General features: G+C 58.3%; 7 protein-coding genes across 7 annotated transcripts; 2 read left to right on the top strand and 5 right to left on the bottom strand.

The window, feature by feature from the left end:
* Positions 1-518: 518 nt before the first annotated feature.
* F5Z01DRAFT_673243 (cystinosin) lies at positions 519-1,432 on the top strand (the record flags this gene model as incomplete). Its single annotated transcript, XM_046264914.1, has 2 exons — positions 519-666; positions 720-1,432. The coding sequence occupies 2 exons, from the start codon at positions 519-521 to the stop codon at positions 1,430-1,432; spliced, it is 861 nt and encodes a 286-aa protein (XP_046119215.1).
* Positions 1,257-2,339, bottom strand: F5Z01DRAFT_46290 (uncharacterized protein). The gene has a single exon (XM_046259929.1). It carries the CDS (start codon positions 2,057-2,059, stop codon positions 1,490-1,492), a length of 570 nt encoding a protein of 189 aa, XP_046119214.1. The 5' UTR covers positions 2,060-2,339; the 3' UTR covers positions 1,257-1,489.
* A 621-nt stretch (positions 2,340-2,960) lies between these two features.
* F5Z01DRAFT_722023 (leucyl-tRNA synthetase) lies at positions 2,961-5,938 on the bottom strand (the record flags this gene model as incomplete). The annotated part of the gene is made up of 2 exons (XM_046266595.1): positions 3,104-5,938; positions 2,961-3,067 (listed from the first exon to the last, which is right to left on the bottom strand). Exons 1-2 carry the CDS (start codon positions 5,826-5,828, stop codon positions 2,961-2,963), a joined length of 2,832 nt encoding a protein of 943 aa, XP_046119213.1. The 5' UTR covers positions 5,829-5,938.
* A 33-nt stretch (positions 5,939-5,971) lies between these two features.
* Positions 5,972-8,429, bottom strand: F5Z01DRAFT_46298 (ASST-domain-containing protein). Its single transcript, XM_046259931.1, has one exon. It carries the CDS (start codon positions 8,313-8,315, stop codon positions 6,438-6,440), a length of 1,878 nt encoding a protein of 625 aa, XP_046119212.1. The 5' UTR covers positions 8,316-8,429; the 3' UTR covers positions 5,972-6,437.
* A 1,195-nt stretch (positions 8,430-9,624) lies between these two features.
* F5Z01DRAFT_652680 (methylenetetrahydrofolate reductase-domain-containing protein) lies at positions 9,625-11,996 on the top strand. Its single transcript, XM_046263297.1, has one exon. The coding sequence runs from the start codon at positions 9,824-9,826 to the stop codon at positions 11,852-11,854; it is 2,031 nt and encodes a 676-aa protein (XP_046119211.1). The 5' UTR covers positions 9,625-9,823; the 3' UTR covers positions 11,855-11,996.
* A 223-nt stretch (positions 11,997-12,219) lies between these two features.
* F5Z01DRAFT_635570 (uncharacterized protein) lies at positions 12,220-13,357 on the bottom strand (the record flags this gene model as incomplete). Its single annotated transcript, XM_046262159.1, has 3 exons — positions 12,220-12,881; positions 12,924-13,130; positions 13,255-13,357. 3 exons carry the CDS (start codon positions 13,355-13,357, stop codon positions 12,220-12,222), a joined length of 972 nt encoding a protein of 323 aa, XP_046119210.1.
* A 1,512-nt stretch (positions 13,358-14,869) lies between these two features.
* F5Z01DRAFT_46235 (uncharacterized protein) lies at positions 14,870-16,368 on the bottom strand. Its single transcript, XM_046259924.1, has one exon. The coding sequence runs from the start codon at positions 15,985-15,987 to the stop codon at positions 15,088-15,090; it is 900 nt and encodes a 299-aa protein (XP_046119209.1). The 5' UTR covers positions 15,988-16,368; the 3' UTR covers positions 14,870-15,087.
* Between the last annotated feature and the right edge of the window lie 319 nt (positions 16,369-16,687).

Genomic DNA, 16,687 nt, shown 5'->3' with positions numbered 1-16,687 from the left:
GTGTTTATGCGTCACACTGTTCATGGTGTGTCTTGTGCGTTCTTTTGTTCTTGGTGCCCTTCGTGATGGGTGGGCAGAGAGGAGGCTGTAGGAGCAGGCATGGTACAAAAGTAGAGTACAGCTAGACGATAGACTAGATACAATCTGTGTTGACTTTTGCAGTCTTTGTCTGTTGATGATGCTCAGCGGGTGAAGGATGTGCCACCGCGCAGACGAGTCGCAGGGCTATGCTTGGGTGGTTGTATGCGTGACAAGCAAGACTGAGTATCAATTCAGTTCTTGCTAATAATACAATAGTTTGAATTACTATAAGAGTTTGTTAGGAATTAATGGTAGGCAATTGCAGGCTTGACCTTCAAATGCACGTGCGCGTAGAGGCGCCCCGCATGACACCATCGCGAACTCGAGCCGATGCATCCACCTCCGTCTCTCCCTCTGCCTCGAGTTTCTCCCTCTGCCCTCGCGTGATCAGTTGGCTCGAACCTGCGCTCGCTCAACCACCCAGCAGACCGCCACCCATGGCCCTCCTCGAGATCCTGTCCGCCATCTTCGGCTGGGTCTACTTCCTCTGCTGGTCCGCGTCCTTCTACCCGCAGCCGGTGCTCAACTGGGGACGCGCCTCGACCTCGGGGACGACGGTCGACTTTCCCTTTCTCAACGTCATCGGTGGGCTCTCCAGTAACTACCAACACACAAGCCCGACAGACTAACCTCGACAGGCTTCGCGGCGTACTTTGCCTCCAACGCAGCCTTCTACTACTCGCCCACGATCCGCGCCCAGTACGCCGCGCGCCACAACGACCTCACGCCCACCGTCGCCTTCAACGACATTGTCTTTGCCCTGCACGGCCTTATCCTGAGCGTCATCACCGCGAGCCAGTACCTCTTCGCCAAGTCACTGTGGGGGTTCCCGCCCAGCGTGGGCGCCCGACCGAGCCGCCTCGCGCTGGGCATTGGCAACGGGTGCGTCGTCGGCGTGCTCGCCACGGTCCTCATTGTCGCGACTGCGGGGGCCGCGGACATTGATCACCCGGCTCGCGCCTGGTGCGCGCTCGACATTGTCTACGCCGTGGGCTACGTCAAGCTCGTGGTCACGCTGGTCAAGTACGTGCCGCAGATGCTGGCCAACTGGCGCAACAAGAGCACCCGTGGCTGGAGCATCTGGCAGATCCTCCTCGACTTTTCGGGCGGCATCCTCAGCATCGCCCAGCAGGGCATCGATAGCTGGCTGCAGGGCGACTGGAGCGGCATCACGGGCAATCCCGTCAAGTTTGCGCTGGGCAATGCGAGCATGGTGTACGATGTTATCTTTATGGTGCAGCACTACGTGCTGTATCCAGGCGGCAAGGGGGACTACGACGATGACGACGATAGCAGGGGACATCAGGAGGAGCGTCAACGTCTGATGGACGAGGAGAGGCGGATAGCCTGAGCTTACTATAGCTGTACATCCTTGCGAAGAAGAATTGCATATAATTACTGCCGTATGTCATGAGATCTTGCCCTTGTGGTCCTTCCTCTCCCCCTCGTGGATGCCAATGCCCAGCACGGCGCCCAAGCGCACGACGCCCATGCCAATGAGGATGCCAAAGTTGATCCAGTCCGTCAGGCGCCAGGCCCCGACGCCGACGCCCTGGCCCCCAACGCCGCCGGCGCCGTACTCGCGCACCGAGACGGCAATGTGCAGGAGGTCGGAGAGCAGCATGCCCGCGCACATGACGCGCCAGATCTTGGTCTGGGTGCCGGCCACGCGCAGCGTCACGGCGAGGTTGAAGGCGAAGACGAGCTGCATGATGCCGAGCATGTCGGTGAGGATGCGCACGTTGCGCAGCGCATCGTCGCCGTTGCCATGGCTGCTGCTGCTGTGCGACAGGGCGGCGGACGGTGCGAGCGCGAGGGAGGATGCGTTGGCGACGGGGTGGTGAGGTGACACGGCGTCGAGGAAGTGTGAGGGTGACGCCAAGCAGAGAAATGCGCCGTTGAGCGCGAACAGGGGCTCGATGTAGAGGAGCACGATGCGGTAGAAGAGCGGGATTGGGTGTTTCTCCGCGTCGTCCATTGTGCCTTTCTTCTTGTCCCTCCCTCTCTCCAATGTCTTCTGTTGCGATTTTCTTCTCTTCTTCTCTTTCACTCGCCTTCTGATGTCTTTCCTTCTGTGATGGTGTACGTACAAGGGCGCAGTGATTCAGTGACGACGACGATGACGACGATGCCAGGAGGAGGAGACGAACGGAGGCCAACTGCGCTCTGTTATAAGTGTTGGATCGCCCTTCTCTTTGTCGCTGGCCCGCCTCAACAGCTTGCTGATTAGTTGATTCAGAGCCGAGCAGAGAGAAAAAAAAAGAAAATGGCAGAGCGGCCGCCTGTGTGTGGTGTCGATCATGAGCACCGTCGCCCTCCCTGGTATCCGACACGAGAACCGACCGCCAATTGGAGAGTGAGGATGTCGCCGCCCGCCATACCACAGCAAAGGGCAAAATGTTTAGGCGGCGAGCGCCATAGCTAAGGTACGTAGCAGACTAAAATTTAGTAGTACGTAGCAGAAATCCTATATTGGAGACAAATCCAGTCCAGCGGGCGGCCGACAGATTGGAGACGTCCCGGCTGGCTGGAGGCATGCATGGGTCGGCCGACGGACAAGACGAGGGGTTCCTCTCCGATTGGCAGTCGACAGTCGTTCGTCAGTCAGTCATTCACTTCTCGTCAGATCATGTGGCTTTGTAACTTGTTCGGAGACTTTCTTGTCATGGGCGGTCAGTCCGTTGTCGCGGTGGCTTTAGCGTTATGCTGGTGGTCGCCATGGGTTTCTTAACAGATGCGCGACATCCGCTTCACCCACACCAGACGTTGCTTCTTCGATCCATACAAGATACACAGACTGGATTGGCAGGTCTATCCGTCTACACAGTAGTGCTTACACTACTTGATGATACATATGTACTGTACATTGGTGCCATCACTCACACCACGTAGGCCACCCGGCGCGCATGGCGCAGCGGAATCACCCTCTTCGCCGCCCGGAGATCAACAGGCTGTGGTGACTTATTGTTGCCCTTCCTCTTGGCCCCTCCCACGTCGAGCGCGCCGTCCTCGCCGCTGAGACGCCTACCAAGGTCCGTCTTCAAGATGGCCTCGGTCATCCAGGGCCCTAGCTCTTCGTCGCTGAGGGCGTCTGGAGGCGGTGCAATCTCCACCACGCCCCTCTGCTTCCCGTTCACCTGCACGGTCCAAGTCTGCTCTCGCGGCTGCACCAGGTCCTCACTGCCGTCCATCTCGGGGAACTTTGAGGTGAACACGGACCCGGCGCCCGGGCAGAGGACGCTCCAGCACTCTTCCGCGACAGCGGGGGCAATGGGCGCGAGCATCCGCGTCAGCTCGACGGCGGCTTGTTGGCGAACCACCGGGCTGGCATTCTTCTGGCCGGCCATGACGTTTGTCAGGCTCATCAGATCCGACACCACGGTGTTGATGTAGTAGATCTCATCGTACGTCCCCGTGATAGACTTGATTGTCTTTTGCACTTCACGCCACACTGTCGAGTCGGCATCCCACTGCGCAAGCTCTTCCTTGTCCATCGTTGCCAAACGGGAGTGTCGCTCGCTCAAGACGTCCTTGACGGACTGGCTTGTTGATGCCTCGCCAATCTCGCTGACTTGGTCATGCAACCTCTTTAGCCATCGCGTGACACCGGAAATCTTCTCCTCGTCCCAGTTCAAAAGGTCGGCCACGGGTGCTTGGAAGATGATGTGCGCTCTCGTCGGGTCAGCTCCGTATCTGGCGATGAACTCTGTCGGGTCAACTCCATTGTACTTTGACTTGGACATCTTCTCAAACGTCATGTTGGCTTCTCGGCCCGTCGCCACAACCGTGGGCTTGCTCGGGTCGGACAGGTCAACCTCGTCAGGCTTGAGGAACTTTCCCGTGTCCGGGTCACTGTACGTCCTGCCCTGCACCATGCCCTGCGTGATGAGCCGCTGGAAGGGCTCTGCCGCCGCCACCCGGTCTTCGGAATACTGCGGCAGGACATTGATCGACGCGAGGAACTTGTAAATGAACCGCGCATACAGCAGATGCAGAATCGCATGCTCAATGCCACCCAGATATACGTCCACCGGCAACGCCTGGGCTGCTTCGGCGGAGAGGAGTTCCTTTGCGTTCTGCGGGTCCGCGAACCGGGCGTAGTACCAGCTCGAGTCCACAAACGTGTCCATGGTGTCGGTGTCGCGCTTTGCGGAGCCCTTGCACTTGGGGCATGTCGTCTCGACAAACTCGGGTGACGTCTCGAGCGCATTCCCGGCCTTGCCACCCGCCCACTCCACCTCGGGCAGCTTCACCGGCAGATCCTCATCAGGCACCGGTACGGCGCCGCAGGAGTCGCAATGCACAATGGGGATGGGCGTCCCCCAGTAACGTTGCCGACTGATGAGCCAGTCGCGCAGCCTCCACTTCTCCACGGGCGTCGCCAGCCCAGCGTGCTCCAGCATCTTGACTATCATCTCCCCCGCCACCGTCGACGACTTGCCCTCATAAGGCCCGCTGTGCTCCGTCAATGTCCCCTCGCCGATATACGGTTCATTCTTCATCACTGTCGTCGACTCATCCTCGGACGCCGCTAGAACCATGCGCACTGGCTCGTCGGCGTGATGTTTGGTCCAGAACGCATGATCACGGACGTCGTGCCCCGGCACGCCCATGACCGCCCCCTCCCCATAGTCGCCCAGGACGTATGACGCAACGTAGACCGGCAGCGATGCCTTAGTCGCATCCGGGGTCTCTTCGTGGTACGCCAGGGGGTTCACGGCCCTCAGACCGGGCAGCAGGTATCCGACCTTGGAATCCGCGGGTAGGCCTGGTAGCGTGTCCAGGAACGCCTGTAGCTCCGGGTCCGCCTTGGCCAGCTGTCTCACCGTAGGGTGCGTGGCGGCCAGGGCGATGTACTGCACCCCGAACAACGTGTCCGGCCTCGTCGTGAAGACCTCAATGGCCGTGCCGACCGAGTGCCCGAGTGCCATGACCGGAAACTTGACCGTAGCCCCGGTCGACTTGCCCAGCCAGTTCCGCTGCTGCGAGACGACCATCTTGGGCCACGCGCTGTCCTTCTCCAGCTCATCCAGGCCGTTGAGCAATGCCTCCTGGAACTCGGAAATCTTGAAGAACCATTGCTTCAGCTTCCTTTTCTCCACCTTGGCGCCCGAGCGCCACGAGCACCCATTCGCGTCCACCTGCTCGTTCGCCAGGACCGTCTTGTCGATCGGGTCGTAGTTCACCTCCGCCTCAGCCTGATACGCCAGCCCGCGCTCGTGCAACATGAGGAATAGTTTTTGCGTGTGCTTGTAGAAATTCGGATCGCACGTCGTGAGCTCACGGTCCCAGTCCCAGCTCCCATTCATGACCTCCAGTTGCTCCTTCATCCTGGCAATGTTGCTCGTCGTCCACTCGCCCGGCGGTATTCCCCGCTCGAGGGCCGCATTCTCCGCCGGTAGGCCAAAGGCGTCCCAGCCCATGGGCAGGACCACTTCATCTCCCTTCAGCTTGCGGTACCGCGCCACCACGTCGGCGATTGTGTAGACGCGTAAATGACCGAGGTGGAGTGTGCCGGAGGGATAGGGGAACATGGGAAGCACATATCGGGGTTTCGTATCAGAGGCAGAGGGCGGCAGCTCCGTCTTCCATTTCTGCCGCCATTTCGTGTCGAGCGCGTTGAAGTCGAGCGATGTGCGCCAGCGTCTCTGGGTCGCGTGCAGTCGGAGGTGTGGACTATTGAGCTTGGTGAGGCGTGCCGTGCAGGCCGCGCCGCGCAAGAGTCGACTCCCATGCAGCAGCTGCATTGCGGCCGTTCTACCGTATCATTGCGCGATGTGATGAAATGGGTACGAGGTGGTTGAGATTTCTCTAGACAAGTTGTGGTGGTGTTGGAGGGAAGGTCTTGGCTTGACTTGACAGTGCAGTGCCGGGATGGAGCTTGGGCCATCTGCATCGGGAGAGAAGCTGCAAGGGCAGTCACCTAATGTAAGCTAAGCTGTTTAGAGACTAGCGTCGTTGGACGAGACTGCGACGTCACAGCAGGTGCTTGCAGGGCTCCTTCTCACAAATACACACAACGATGGTGCCTTCCTCCTCACTCTGGAAAGTGACAGAACAGCAAACTCAATTTATTACACATCTCCAAGATCCATTCATCATCTAGAGGAGTTCCCCCCTACACGTTCGAGGTTATATGCTGGCCCCTTACCCAGTTCATTGGACCCGCGGTGGCGGCGCTCTTCATCTTCACCAGCTGGGAGCAGCCCATATTCAGCTTCGTCCTTGCGCCGGAACAGTCTCGAGAGAAGTCTGGAGCGTCTGCGATGCAAGATGGTGATCACACCACTAAGAAAAGTCATGTTAGCATGTATCCAGCACGGTTGACAGACTCGAACAAAAAAGAAATGGCTTGCTTACAAGAAGGCGGCCGGACCAACGACGAAGAAACCGACTCCGCCGACAAGCAAATCAAACCAGGGGGAAGGGCCGTTGGAAGAATACGCCTCGCTCTCCGTGTTCTTGTCATCATCCTTGTCATCGTCCTTATCGTCACTCGACTTGGTGTTGGCGGGCACCGTCACCTTGGCGGACGAAGGAATGGCTAAGTCGATTGTCTTTGACCCGACGCTCTTCACCTCGTCAATGTCATAGTCGAGCTCGACGACCTCAAAGGTCTTTGTGTCGACGGCTGGCGTCGAGCCGATGATGTTGCCGTCCTTGTCCAGCGCGGCGACACGTGCATAGTCCGCAATGGCAATGCCGTCCAGTTGGAACTGCGTCTCAAACCCATTCCGGGGCGATTGCGCAGCCACCTTGCTAGCGCCGTTCAGGTCCTTTTTGTCGTCCGACATGAGCAGCACCCAATGGTCGACCTTGGTGGCGCCGTTCCACGAGACGTACACGCTTCTACCGGTGTCATCGGGGGCGCAGGCGATGCTGGGGCCCCAGGACGGATTGCCCTCCCACTGGCCCTTCCAGATGCGGTAGGTGATGACATCAAAGACGCCGTGCTCCATCGACTTGACGTCGGCGCGCTGGATATCCATGATGAGCTCGCCGTCGGCCGTGTACTCGGTGTACATGGGGTTCTGGCCCCAAGCGACAATGACATTGCCACTGGGCGTCCTTTGCACTCCGCCACGCGACGCAGAGATGAGGTTTTGGGGATGGTACCACTCGTTGACCTTCCAATACTCCATGGTTTCCGGGTTGTACTCAATCTCGAGCCCACGGGAGCACTGCCCTTCGGTGCACCACCCGTTTGCGTCGGACTTATGGTTGTCAAACAGCGTGAAACGGTTCTTCCCCGTCATGCGTGCTTCGTGCTGGTACCCGAACTCGCCCGTGCCGTTCTGGGTGATGTCCTTGAAGGTATTCCTCTTGCCGCCCATGACCCACATCACCTCCTTTGTCTGGCCGTTGACCAGGACCACACAGCTGAGCTGGCGATAGCTGATGAGATAGTTGCCCTCCTCCGTCTTCTCGACCGCGTTCATGTGGCAGTAGTCCCAGACATCTTCGTTGTTGTACTTCCACACGCTGTCCTCGGGTCGGAAGAAGTCCGAGGTCGCCCATTCGAAGACGACTTCCGCCGTGTCCGGCACGATCTCCTGGATGGTGCAGTCTCCAATCCTCTTGCCTTCCGCGGGGCCGCCTACCTTGGACAGATCCGCGTCCCGAGCCGGGCAGAGAAACATGAGGATATGCCCGTCGTTGGTGAGGGCAGCCTCGTGCGAGTCGGGGACCACGCCGTTCAGGTCGCCCCGTCCATCGTACACGTGGAGCTGCTTGTAATTTTGGTCGTACACGCGGACTCGGCCATCCGAGTACGACGACATGACTCTCCCATGGCCGTTCCAGTCCTCCCACGTCCTCGCAACCTGCGCCAGACCATTATAGGACTGGTCTGCCCAGACTAGACTGAGATCCTTGGATGACACAATACTCGGGCCCCATTTACCGTACTTGCCGGCCATGAACATATACGGGCTATCCGTGTCAATTTTGTCCGGGTCCCAGTAGTTGACCTGATATACAGGCGCCTTGACCTTGGATGAGTGGAAGGATTGCGTGGGTATGTCACCAAGAGCCCCATTCTGGTAGGACCCGTGGTCGGTATGGTACGGTTTGTCGGCCGAAACGGGCGTTGTAAAAAGAGAGGATGCCGCGGCGATGCTCACGGCGGCGAGGCGAGGGATGCCCATGATCGCGAGCCAGCGCGTTGGGGGCTCTCTGGGCAAACGGGTGACTGGGGGAGCTGCGGTGGTAGGGGCGAAATCGACAAAGAACATGGAAACTCGCAGTAAGTACACAAAACGATCAAGAGGGAATGCTCAGGCAGGACTGGAAGACAAGAAGTAAACGAAGCTGGAGCGGATTATGAAGGGAGTTACAAGTTGATAATCAGGGGTCCTCCCAAGATGAATCCATAGGCGACCATCATCCCTCGCTCCCCTTGGACGTACTTACGTACGCGACTACCTACGCGTAATGCCGGTCGAGCATCGCCACAATGGCAGATGCAGGCTTGTAATTTAGCCAGCCATGCTCCAGCCATTCATCAAGCTTTGGGTTGGGGCGATCCCCATCCCCAGCACAGCGCCGACGAGCCGAGCGCAATGCCGTCCGACCACCCGGCACGAGCCATGATGATTCGTATGCTCTATTTGCACCAGAGAAAAGCAGTCTCTACAAAGTCCGACATGTTGATTCTGATGCCCCAAGATCATGCACTCGAACACTACGTCTGGCCAATCATCTGCGCGGTAGGCACCCCCAGCCATCGGCGACTAGCGTAGTGCGGCCGGTGTCATTCAGTGATAATTGATAAGGCACTCCGTACTACCCACGTACGTTCCACGCGTCCATCAACTGCAAGCATGAGCATTTAATTTAGAATTATCATTTCGTCCGCTGCCATGACAATCTTTCGTCTGCCGCAGTTCCGACGCTGCAGAAGTCGGGAACTTTCGGTGTAGGTTGGAAGAGTGTGAACCAGCGGCTCACACGGCTCGCCTCCCTGGCTGTCACTCCTGGCTTGAGACACGTGTAGGGAGCCCCTGGCCCCTGAGTTCCTGACGCCGACGACCCGTGGCTCAGATCTATCATCTACGTACCTAGCAGCGGAAAATCATTCATCAATTACAGGTTCCCACCACACATCGATCCATCGCACAGATGTCCAACCCTTCAGAGTCTCGCCAGCGTTGGTCACGTGGTGCCTGTCCGGCAGACAGAACGGCTCATCTGCGAGCTCGATGGTCTCGAGCGGCTCTAGGATGTCGGTTGGATCACCAGGCCGCACTCTGTGTACGTACTGCAGCTGAGACTGCCAGTATGTACTCGCTTCTTCAAGGAGTACCGCGAGGCCAAGTCCTCCATATGCCATTGAATGCAACATAGGCCACCTTGCGCAGGGATTGGCATTGCGGCAGTTGAGTGAACCTTTGGATGATCTGGACTAGAGAAGAAATGCAGTCTTCGCCAAACGTGACGTCCAGAGAGTCTAATTACTTGCTACAGGTAAAATGTACGACGCTACTAGTGTGCTTGGTAGGACTATGGGTTAGGTCTGCCGCTTCAAATGCCGAGAGGCCCCTGTTGTCACCACACTTATCGATAAGCTATGACTACTATACAGAACCCCGCCATCGGCCTGCCCCTTGCACTGGCAGTGACTGCCCCTTGCACTGGCAGTGACTGCCCCTTGCACTGGCAGTGACTGCCCCTCCAAGACGAATTTCGTCCGCAAGCAAGTCCTGGAGCTGCCAACAGCACACAGGTCACCAGCATCATCACCATGGCGCCCGTCGACAAGATCACCGACAAGATTGCCGCCCTCCCGGCGGACGGCAATTACTTCTCCCTCGAGTTCTTCCCGCCCAAGACCGAGATGGGCTTCAACAACCTGCGCGACCGCCTGTACCGCATGGAGCGCGCCCTGCGCCCGCTCTTCGTCAACGTCACCTGGGGCGCCGGGGGCTCCACGGCCGACAAGTCGCTCGAGCTCGCCGAGCTGTGCCAGAAGGAGGTTGGTATCACAACCTGCCTGCACTTGACGTGCACCAACATGAGCCGCCGACTCGTGGACAAGGCGCTCGCGGACGCCAAGAAGGCTGGGATACGCAACATCCTGGCCCTGCGAGGCGACCCACCCCGAGACGACGAGTACCGCATCGACGGCGACGAGGTCGACGAGGAGGGCGACAAGCTCGTCTGGGCACAGGACCTGGTCGCGTATATCCGCAAAAAGTACGACGATTACTTCTGCATTGGCGTCGCCGCCTACCCAGAGGGCCACTCGGACGAGAGCCACCCCGTACACCAGAGCTTGGAGCATGATCTGCCGTACCTCGTGGACAAGGTCATGGCGGGCGCGGACTTCATCATGACGCAACTCTTCTTCGACCTCGAGGCGTACGACAAGTTCGAGCGCACGCTGCGCGACCACCCGAGCGGCATCTTCAAGACAATACCCATCATCCCCGGGCTGATGCCCATCCAGGGGTTCCAGATGATCCGCCGCATCATGAAGCTCAGCCACGCCAAGATGCCCGAGGACTACAACGCGCGCCTCGTGGCCGTCAAGGGGGACGATGAAAAGGTCAAGATGGCCGGCGTCGACATTCTCAGCGAGATGGTCGAGACCATTCGCGAGATCAAAAGCCGGACACCGGGGCCCAAGGGCTTCCACTTCTACACGCTCAACCTCGAAAAGGCCGTCTCCTTCATCATCGAGAGGACGAATCTAATTGGCGCGACCCCCGACGGCGAGGAGGCCATTGTCGACGACGCATCCATCCCCACGGTCCAGATCAACGGCGACGCAGCCGCCATGCGTCGCCGTTCCAGCCGGGCGCGGAGCAGCAGGAGGACGTCCTCGGCGGGCGCGGACCCCCACAACCGAGTCATCATCAGCGACGGCGAGAGGCGACCGTCGAACCCCAGCTGGGAGGTCACCGGGCAGGAGGCCGGCGTCCGCGCCGAGCCCGTCAACACCCGCGCCAACACGCTGGCCATCTCCGAGGGCGAGGGCGTGCTCGGCAGGGAGGCCACGTGGGACGACTTCCCCAACGGTCGTTTCGGCGACGCCCGCTCCCCCGCCTATGGTGAGATTGACGGCTACGGTGTCAGTTTGCACATGTCGCCCGCGGCCGCCATCAAGCTCTGGGGCCAGCCCACGTCTGTCCAAGACGTCAACGAGCTGTTTGTCCAGCACATTCGGGGGGAGCTGGCCGCCACCCCCTGGAGTGAGGAGGAGCTGCTACCGGAGAGTTCGGCCATCACACCCCATCTCCTGCAGCTCAACTCCAAGGGTTGGTTGACGGTCGCTTCGCAGCCGGCCGTCAACGGCCTGCGGTCGTCGGATGCGACCTTTGGATGGGGCCCGTCCAACGGCTTCGTCTTCCAAAAGGCATTTGTCGAGTTTTTCCTGTCCTCGGCCGACTGGCAGGTTCTCGAGGGCCGCCTGAGAGCCGCCCTGCCCGAGGTGTGCTTCTACGCCGCCAACGCCAAGGGCGACGTCGTGTCCTCCCACCCCAGCAGCGGCGCGAGCGCAGAGGGCGTGCCCACCACCGACAACACGAACGCGGTGACGTGGGGCGTTTTTCCCGGCAAGGAGATTGTCACGCCGACCATTATCGAGGAGGTGTCCTTCCGGGCGTGGAGCGAGGAGGCCTTTGGCATCTGGGCTGAGTGGGCCAAGGTCTACGGCCGGGGCTCGGCGAGCGAGAAGTTTTTGAGTAGCATGAGGGATGACTACTGGCTGGTCAACGTGATACACCACGAATACGTGGAAGGCGACGCGCTGTGGAAGCTCCTCAACGGCTGAAATCCGCATGTTTGAGTTATAGCCGCATATATAAGAGAGGTTGGTGTTATATTGTACCATAGTTCAGCATGGGGACAAAGGGCTGCGGAGCGTGGAGTCGAGGCATGATGATTGAATATAGGAGAATGGCGTGAGATGGTTTCCATCTGTCTCGCATCAAATGTTTGTGCTGCTAATCTAGTAAAGTGTTCTTGTGTGTCCTCGCCAACGCCCCAGGTTGCTTCATGCCTCTTGTTTGCGTGGCACAGCAAGCCAAGCTGGCAATACCGAAATGCAAACAAACCATGGTATCCTTTCCGTTCCGCCAACGCCAATAAAGCAAGTGTTCCCGTGACCGTGTGTGTTACATCCTCCGTGAACCCGGTCTAAATCTCACCGTCGTCACCACCAACGACAGACATGTCATTGTGGTGGGCAGAAGGCGCACCAACATAGGGGTCGGTGGCGCCGATCATATCAGACAGACGGGAACCGTTCAGGCCAGCTGTGCCGCTGGTAGTACCGTTTCCATCCCCAAAGATGCTCTTGGGCGCCACGTACGTCCGCGGCTCCTCGTCCGAGGTACTGCTACCCGCTGGTGCGGAGGCGGCGATCGTATCGGCAGCCTGGCTGGCCGCCCGGCGGGAGGGCGTGCCGTTCTTGCGGGCCGAGGCGGCGGTCCTGGGTGTCGTGGCGGGGCCCCTCATACGCTTGCTCGGGGTATCTTCGCGGTCAATCTCTTCGTAGTTGACGCTTGAGGAAAATTCGTCGTCGGACATGAGCTCGGCCTTGATGGGGGTCTCCTCCTTGATCTTGCGCTTCCGGCCGCCGGCGGTGGATGGTGTCGCGCGGGCGGCGCCACCGCGGGGGCCCCTGGAGGGCGTGGACTGGGCAGAGGCACCGGCGGCACCGAGACCGACGAGGGGGACGCTGTTGGGATCGCCGCCTTCATCGGCGACGCTGCGGATCTTGTCGGCGTCCTTCTTGATACCCCGGAACTGGAACTGAATGCCGTCACCGGTGGAGCCACCAAAGTACTTTGCAATGTCTGCGAGTTCTGGTTAGCCGCGTGGTCTACTTCGGAGCATACAATTGGGTTGTGATGGTGGGATGGTGCGCATACTGGATTTGTCGACGTCTTTCTGGGCCGTGGGCAGGCTGTCACTCGAATCGAGATTCTTCATGTCAAGACCCTGCTGACGGGCCTCGGCGATGATGACAGCCTCAGCGCGAAGACGGCGGAAGCGATGGTTCAGCGCGTCCTTGGTCAGATCAGATCCGAAGCATTCCGTAATGTCTACGGAGGCCGGTCAGCCCAAGTAGCTACAACGTCCAACCCGATTGGCTCCCAGAGTCGGCGGTTGTGATGGTGATGAGGGAGATGGAGGGAGCAGATGATGGCAGATGAATACTGGACTTACCCTTGTAGTTCCACTTCACCTCGGGGTGAGCGGCGACAATGGCACGAAGGAGACGGGCCTGAGCCTCGTAGGTTTTGTAGTTTGCCTTGGGTGTGGGAGGCATCTTGATGGTGAGAGTCTATGTCTGGTTAGTGAGTGCGTTGAGGCGGAAGAGAGAGTTGCTGACTTGAGGTGGCTAGGTGACGCTTGTGGTATGTTTGCTCAGGGTCAAGCAAGAGTATGGGAATGTTTTGAATGTAATCAAAAGACAATTGTCAAGAAATCGAGGCGGCTCGAGATATGTTGCCGTGTTCTGCTCGGTATTTGGAGGTAGAGAGGTCGGAGGAGTGGTAGTGGAAGAAAGATGAAAGAAGAGTAAAGAGAGAGAGATTGCTGAGGATTAAATAGAGATAGCAAGCCGCAAGCTCTGAGAAATAGGTGTTAGAACTGAGATCGGTGAATGGGCATCCGATGTGGCTCCGGACGAGTTTCCAGGACCCTTGCAGAGTTAGAAGCGTAAGTGAGATGGGAGCGTCGCCTGGAAACATGCGGAAGCTGCCTGATAATTCTCAGGCCTGCAAGTGATGGGATGGAAGCCTCTTCTGTGGCTCACTTTATCTTGAGACGCTCTGATGGGATGAAGTGTACGAGAGGCTTTTGATTCGACACTTGGGCAGAGGGCAGCAGAAGAGAAGAAGACTTGGACGTACTGTACTCGGCACCTGAGGGTTGTCCTATAGCAGTAGGATCTCAGGTGAAGGGTTCCAGAGCCCCAACGTCCTGCCAGCAAGGGCGTTAGGAGTCACTGGCGAGCTCAAGAGAAGCGTAGCCAGATATGTGACTCTGCAGGCAAAGTGAGATGAGTGACTGGGACCAGCCTGGTGGACGCTTGTTGGCCACTGCCCGTAAATTTGCCGGCAGACGGCAAATGCCTGGTGGTGCCAAACAATAAGTCTGATCTTGGCACCTATTCAAATAGAAAGATGTTCAATCCTGGGCGCAATGTGCCCCTGTTCTGTATGGCTGTCGTCGATAGTAGAGATTGATGAAGCCCGTCGCAAACTCAGTTGTGGTTAGGGGCAGGCCGTTGTCCGGGCAACGAGGTCGAAGCGAGCTCTCGGGATGAATTATAGTACATAGAAAGGACGCAAACAAACGCTGGCTGGCACACGTAGATTTAATTGAGGAGGCTGGGAGGTCGAATGTCTGATGCAACGACTGCAGTGGGGGCTTCTGACGTTGCAAAGTCCAGTCCAGTCCTGTGGCTGGGTAATGTCTCAGTGTAGCGACGGGCTGCCTTGAGCGTGGTGCGCTTCAGTTAGTGCATCACTTGGCAGGCGACGCGACGATGACATGTGTCGCCCACATATAGTTCATCAAAGCTGAAAGACAGATGCATTGGAAAAACAAGTTTTTGATGTCTCTGGAATTTAAATTGTTAAATATCAGCTCTATCTTCATCTTTATATTGCTCAACATGTGCTGGCAATGCATGTCCTCGCTAACAGCTCTTAACGCAGTGGCAGGGCAGGGACCACAGGGTGGCCTATCCTCGACAGACTGATAGCGATGCTTGGCCCATAATGACCCCTGACGGCTGTCGAATGAACAGGTGTATCTTCATGACTGACCAGAAGCAAATGATTAAGTTGGTGTATTTGAGATCCCCTTGTGTTTATCGGTGGAAACTCTTTCTATGTGATGCGTACTTTATCCATGTATATATGACTGACCCCGACTCCTACCGTATCCCATCGTATTCCCATCTACGGAGTACCAAGAGTCCAATGACCAGTACGCCATGCGCTCTATTCAAGATTCTATCATATCTGCAACGTCAACCCTGCTGCCATCCTACTCAGCAGTCGCGACGTGAAAGGGCGCCGGCCTCCTCGTGGGGGTCAGACTCCTGCTGTGCTCCCTGCCGCTGGGCTGCTTGCCCACATTGTAGGGGCTCCCCGCGGGGAAGCTCATGTCGTCCAGGGGGTGCTCCTTGATGGCGCCGGTCCCGTTGCTCAGCGGGTTCGGGGGACCCTCGCCGTACATCCAGTACTGGACGCCCAGGTAGGCGTCGCAGGCGGCCTGGAACATGCCGCAGATCTTGAACGCCCAGGGGATCTCGGTGGTCGCGGTGAAGAACCAGAACATCTTCATCGCGTCGCCGCCCAGCCAGCTGGCCAGCACCGAGAGCCGGAAGCCCTTGCAGGAGCGCGAGCTGTGGTTGGCGAGGATCTGGGGGATGGGCAGCGTCGCCTCGATGGAGAGGCCCGCGATGCCGATCAGGGACGAGTAGAGCGCGTACACGGGCGGCAGGAAGGAGAGGACGACCTCGCACGCGACCAGGCCGGCGAAGAGGTAGACCAGGAACTGCCAGTACGGCTTGGGGCTCCGCCACTGCCAAAAGGAGTAGGGGCGCGCGCCGCCCAACCAGCCGTCCGCCTCGCCCGCGAACGGCATCTCACCCCCCTTGGACGACGGACTCGGTCGGTGGTCGAGGGCAATCTTGAGCAGGATGAACTGCATGCCGACCATGATGAGCGACTGCACGAGCAGGGAGGCGTCGAAGCGGGCGCCGGGCCAGTAGAAGATGCGCAGAAAGGAGGCGACGAGCATGATGAGCGGGATGTCGAGAGAGAAGCCGGCCGAGGTCTTGTTGCGGTGCATCGAGATGGCCTGGTCCGAGTAGGACAGAATGGGCGAGGCAATGATGAACATGGGAGCAATGAGCCCCGTGAGGTCGGTGAACCAACCCATGATGGATAATGTTGCTGTCCCAGAGTGTTGTCGAATTCGAGGAGGTGATGACGGTCGACTGGGGGGGCAGCGGGCCGCGTCGCGTGCGACAATGTTCCAAAAAAGTCAATCAAGAGGCGCGCATTGACAATGAACGTTTCAACGACAGGCAAGGAGGGATGGGCGACGATGGAGATGATTGTGATGGCAAGGCGATCACGCGCAGAAAGGGAAGTTGGTGGTCCCCTCGACGTTTTCGTGTATCCAAGGCCAAGCAAGGCCCATACATTTCATGGTGGTGGCCGCCTCCGTAAATTGCGACAAATTGCCGGTGTTCCACGCTATCCGAGCGGAAGGCGCGACCAGGCGCCATGCAGATCTTGCCGAATGCACCAGGGCCCGTCATGGGCCAATGAGAGAGCGAGCTGCACTTGGCGACCTGGCGAATTTTAACGTGCCTTCTGTATCCGTACGTTATGGATTCTCAGGACAGACCCTCAATGGCCATGAATGCTCACAATATGAAGACAAACCCATCAATTGCATCATCCAAGTCAACCTGAGACGTCAAGCATATTCATCAAGACCCATGACCGGTTCAACAAGGTTGGAGAGTGGCCACAGAGTCCCAGAGTCCAGACGATAGGGCCCCTTTATCTCCATCTCCATCCCCTGAACCCCTCTATTTATACCCCCAAATAGCTGCCCCTCCAGAGCTCAG

Source organism: Emericellopsis atlantica (assembly GCF_019669845.1).
Source record: "Emericellopsis atlantica unplaced genomic scaffold F5Z01scaffold_10, whole genome shotgun sequence".
Taxonomy (NCBI): Eukaryota; Fungi; Ascomycota; class Sordariomycetes; order Hypocreales; family Bionectriaceae; genus Emericellopsis; species Emericellopsis atlantica.
The sequence above is the reverse complement of the archived record's forward strand: the minus strand, read 5'-3'. Positions and strand labels throughout refer to the sequence as shown.

Bases quoted from the DNA above. Each gene is read 5' to 3' on its own strand.
- F5Z01DRAFT_46235 (XM_046259924.1), bottom strand. From the start codon at position 15,987: ATGGGTTGGTTCACCGACCTCACGGGGCTCATTGCTCCCATGTTCATC.
- F5Z01DRAFT_46290 (XM_046259929.1), bottom strand. From the start codon at position 2,059: ATGGACGACGCGGAGAAACACCCAATCCCGCTCTTCTACCGCATCGTG.
- F5Z01DRAFT_46298 (XM_046259931.1), bottom strand. From the start codon at position 8,315: ATGTTCTTTGTCGATTTCGCCCCTACCACCGCAGCTCCCCCAGTCACC.
- F5Z01DRAFT_652680 (XM_046263297.1), top strand. From the start codon at position 9,824: ATGGCGCCCGTCGACAAGATCACCGACAAGATTGCCGCCCTCCCGGCG.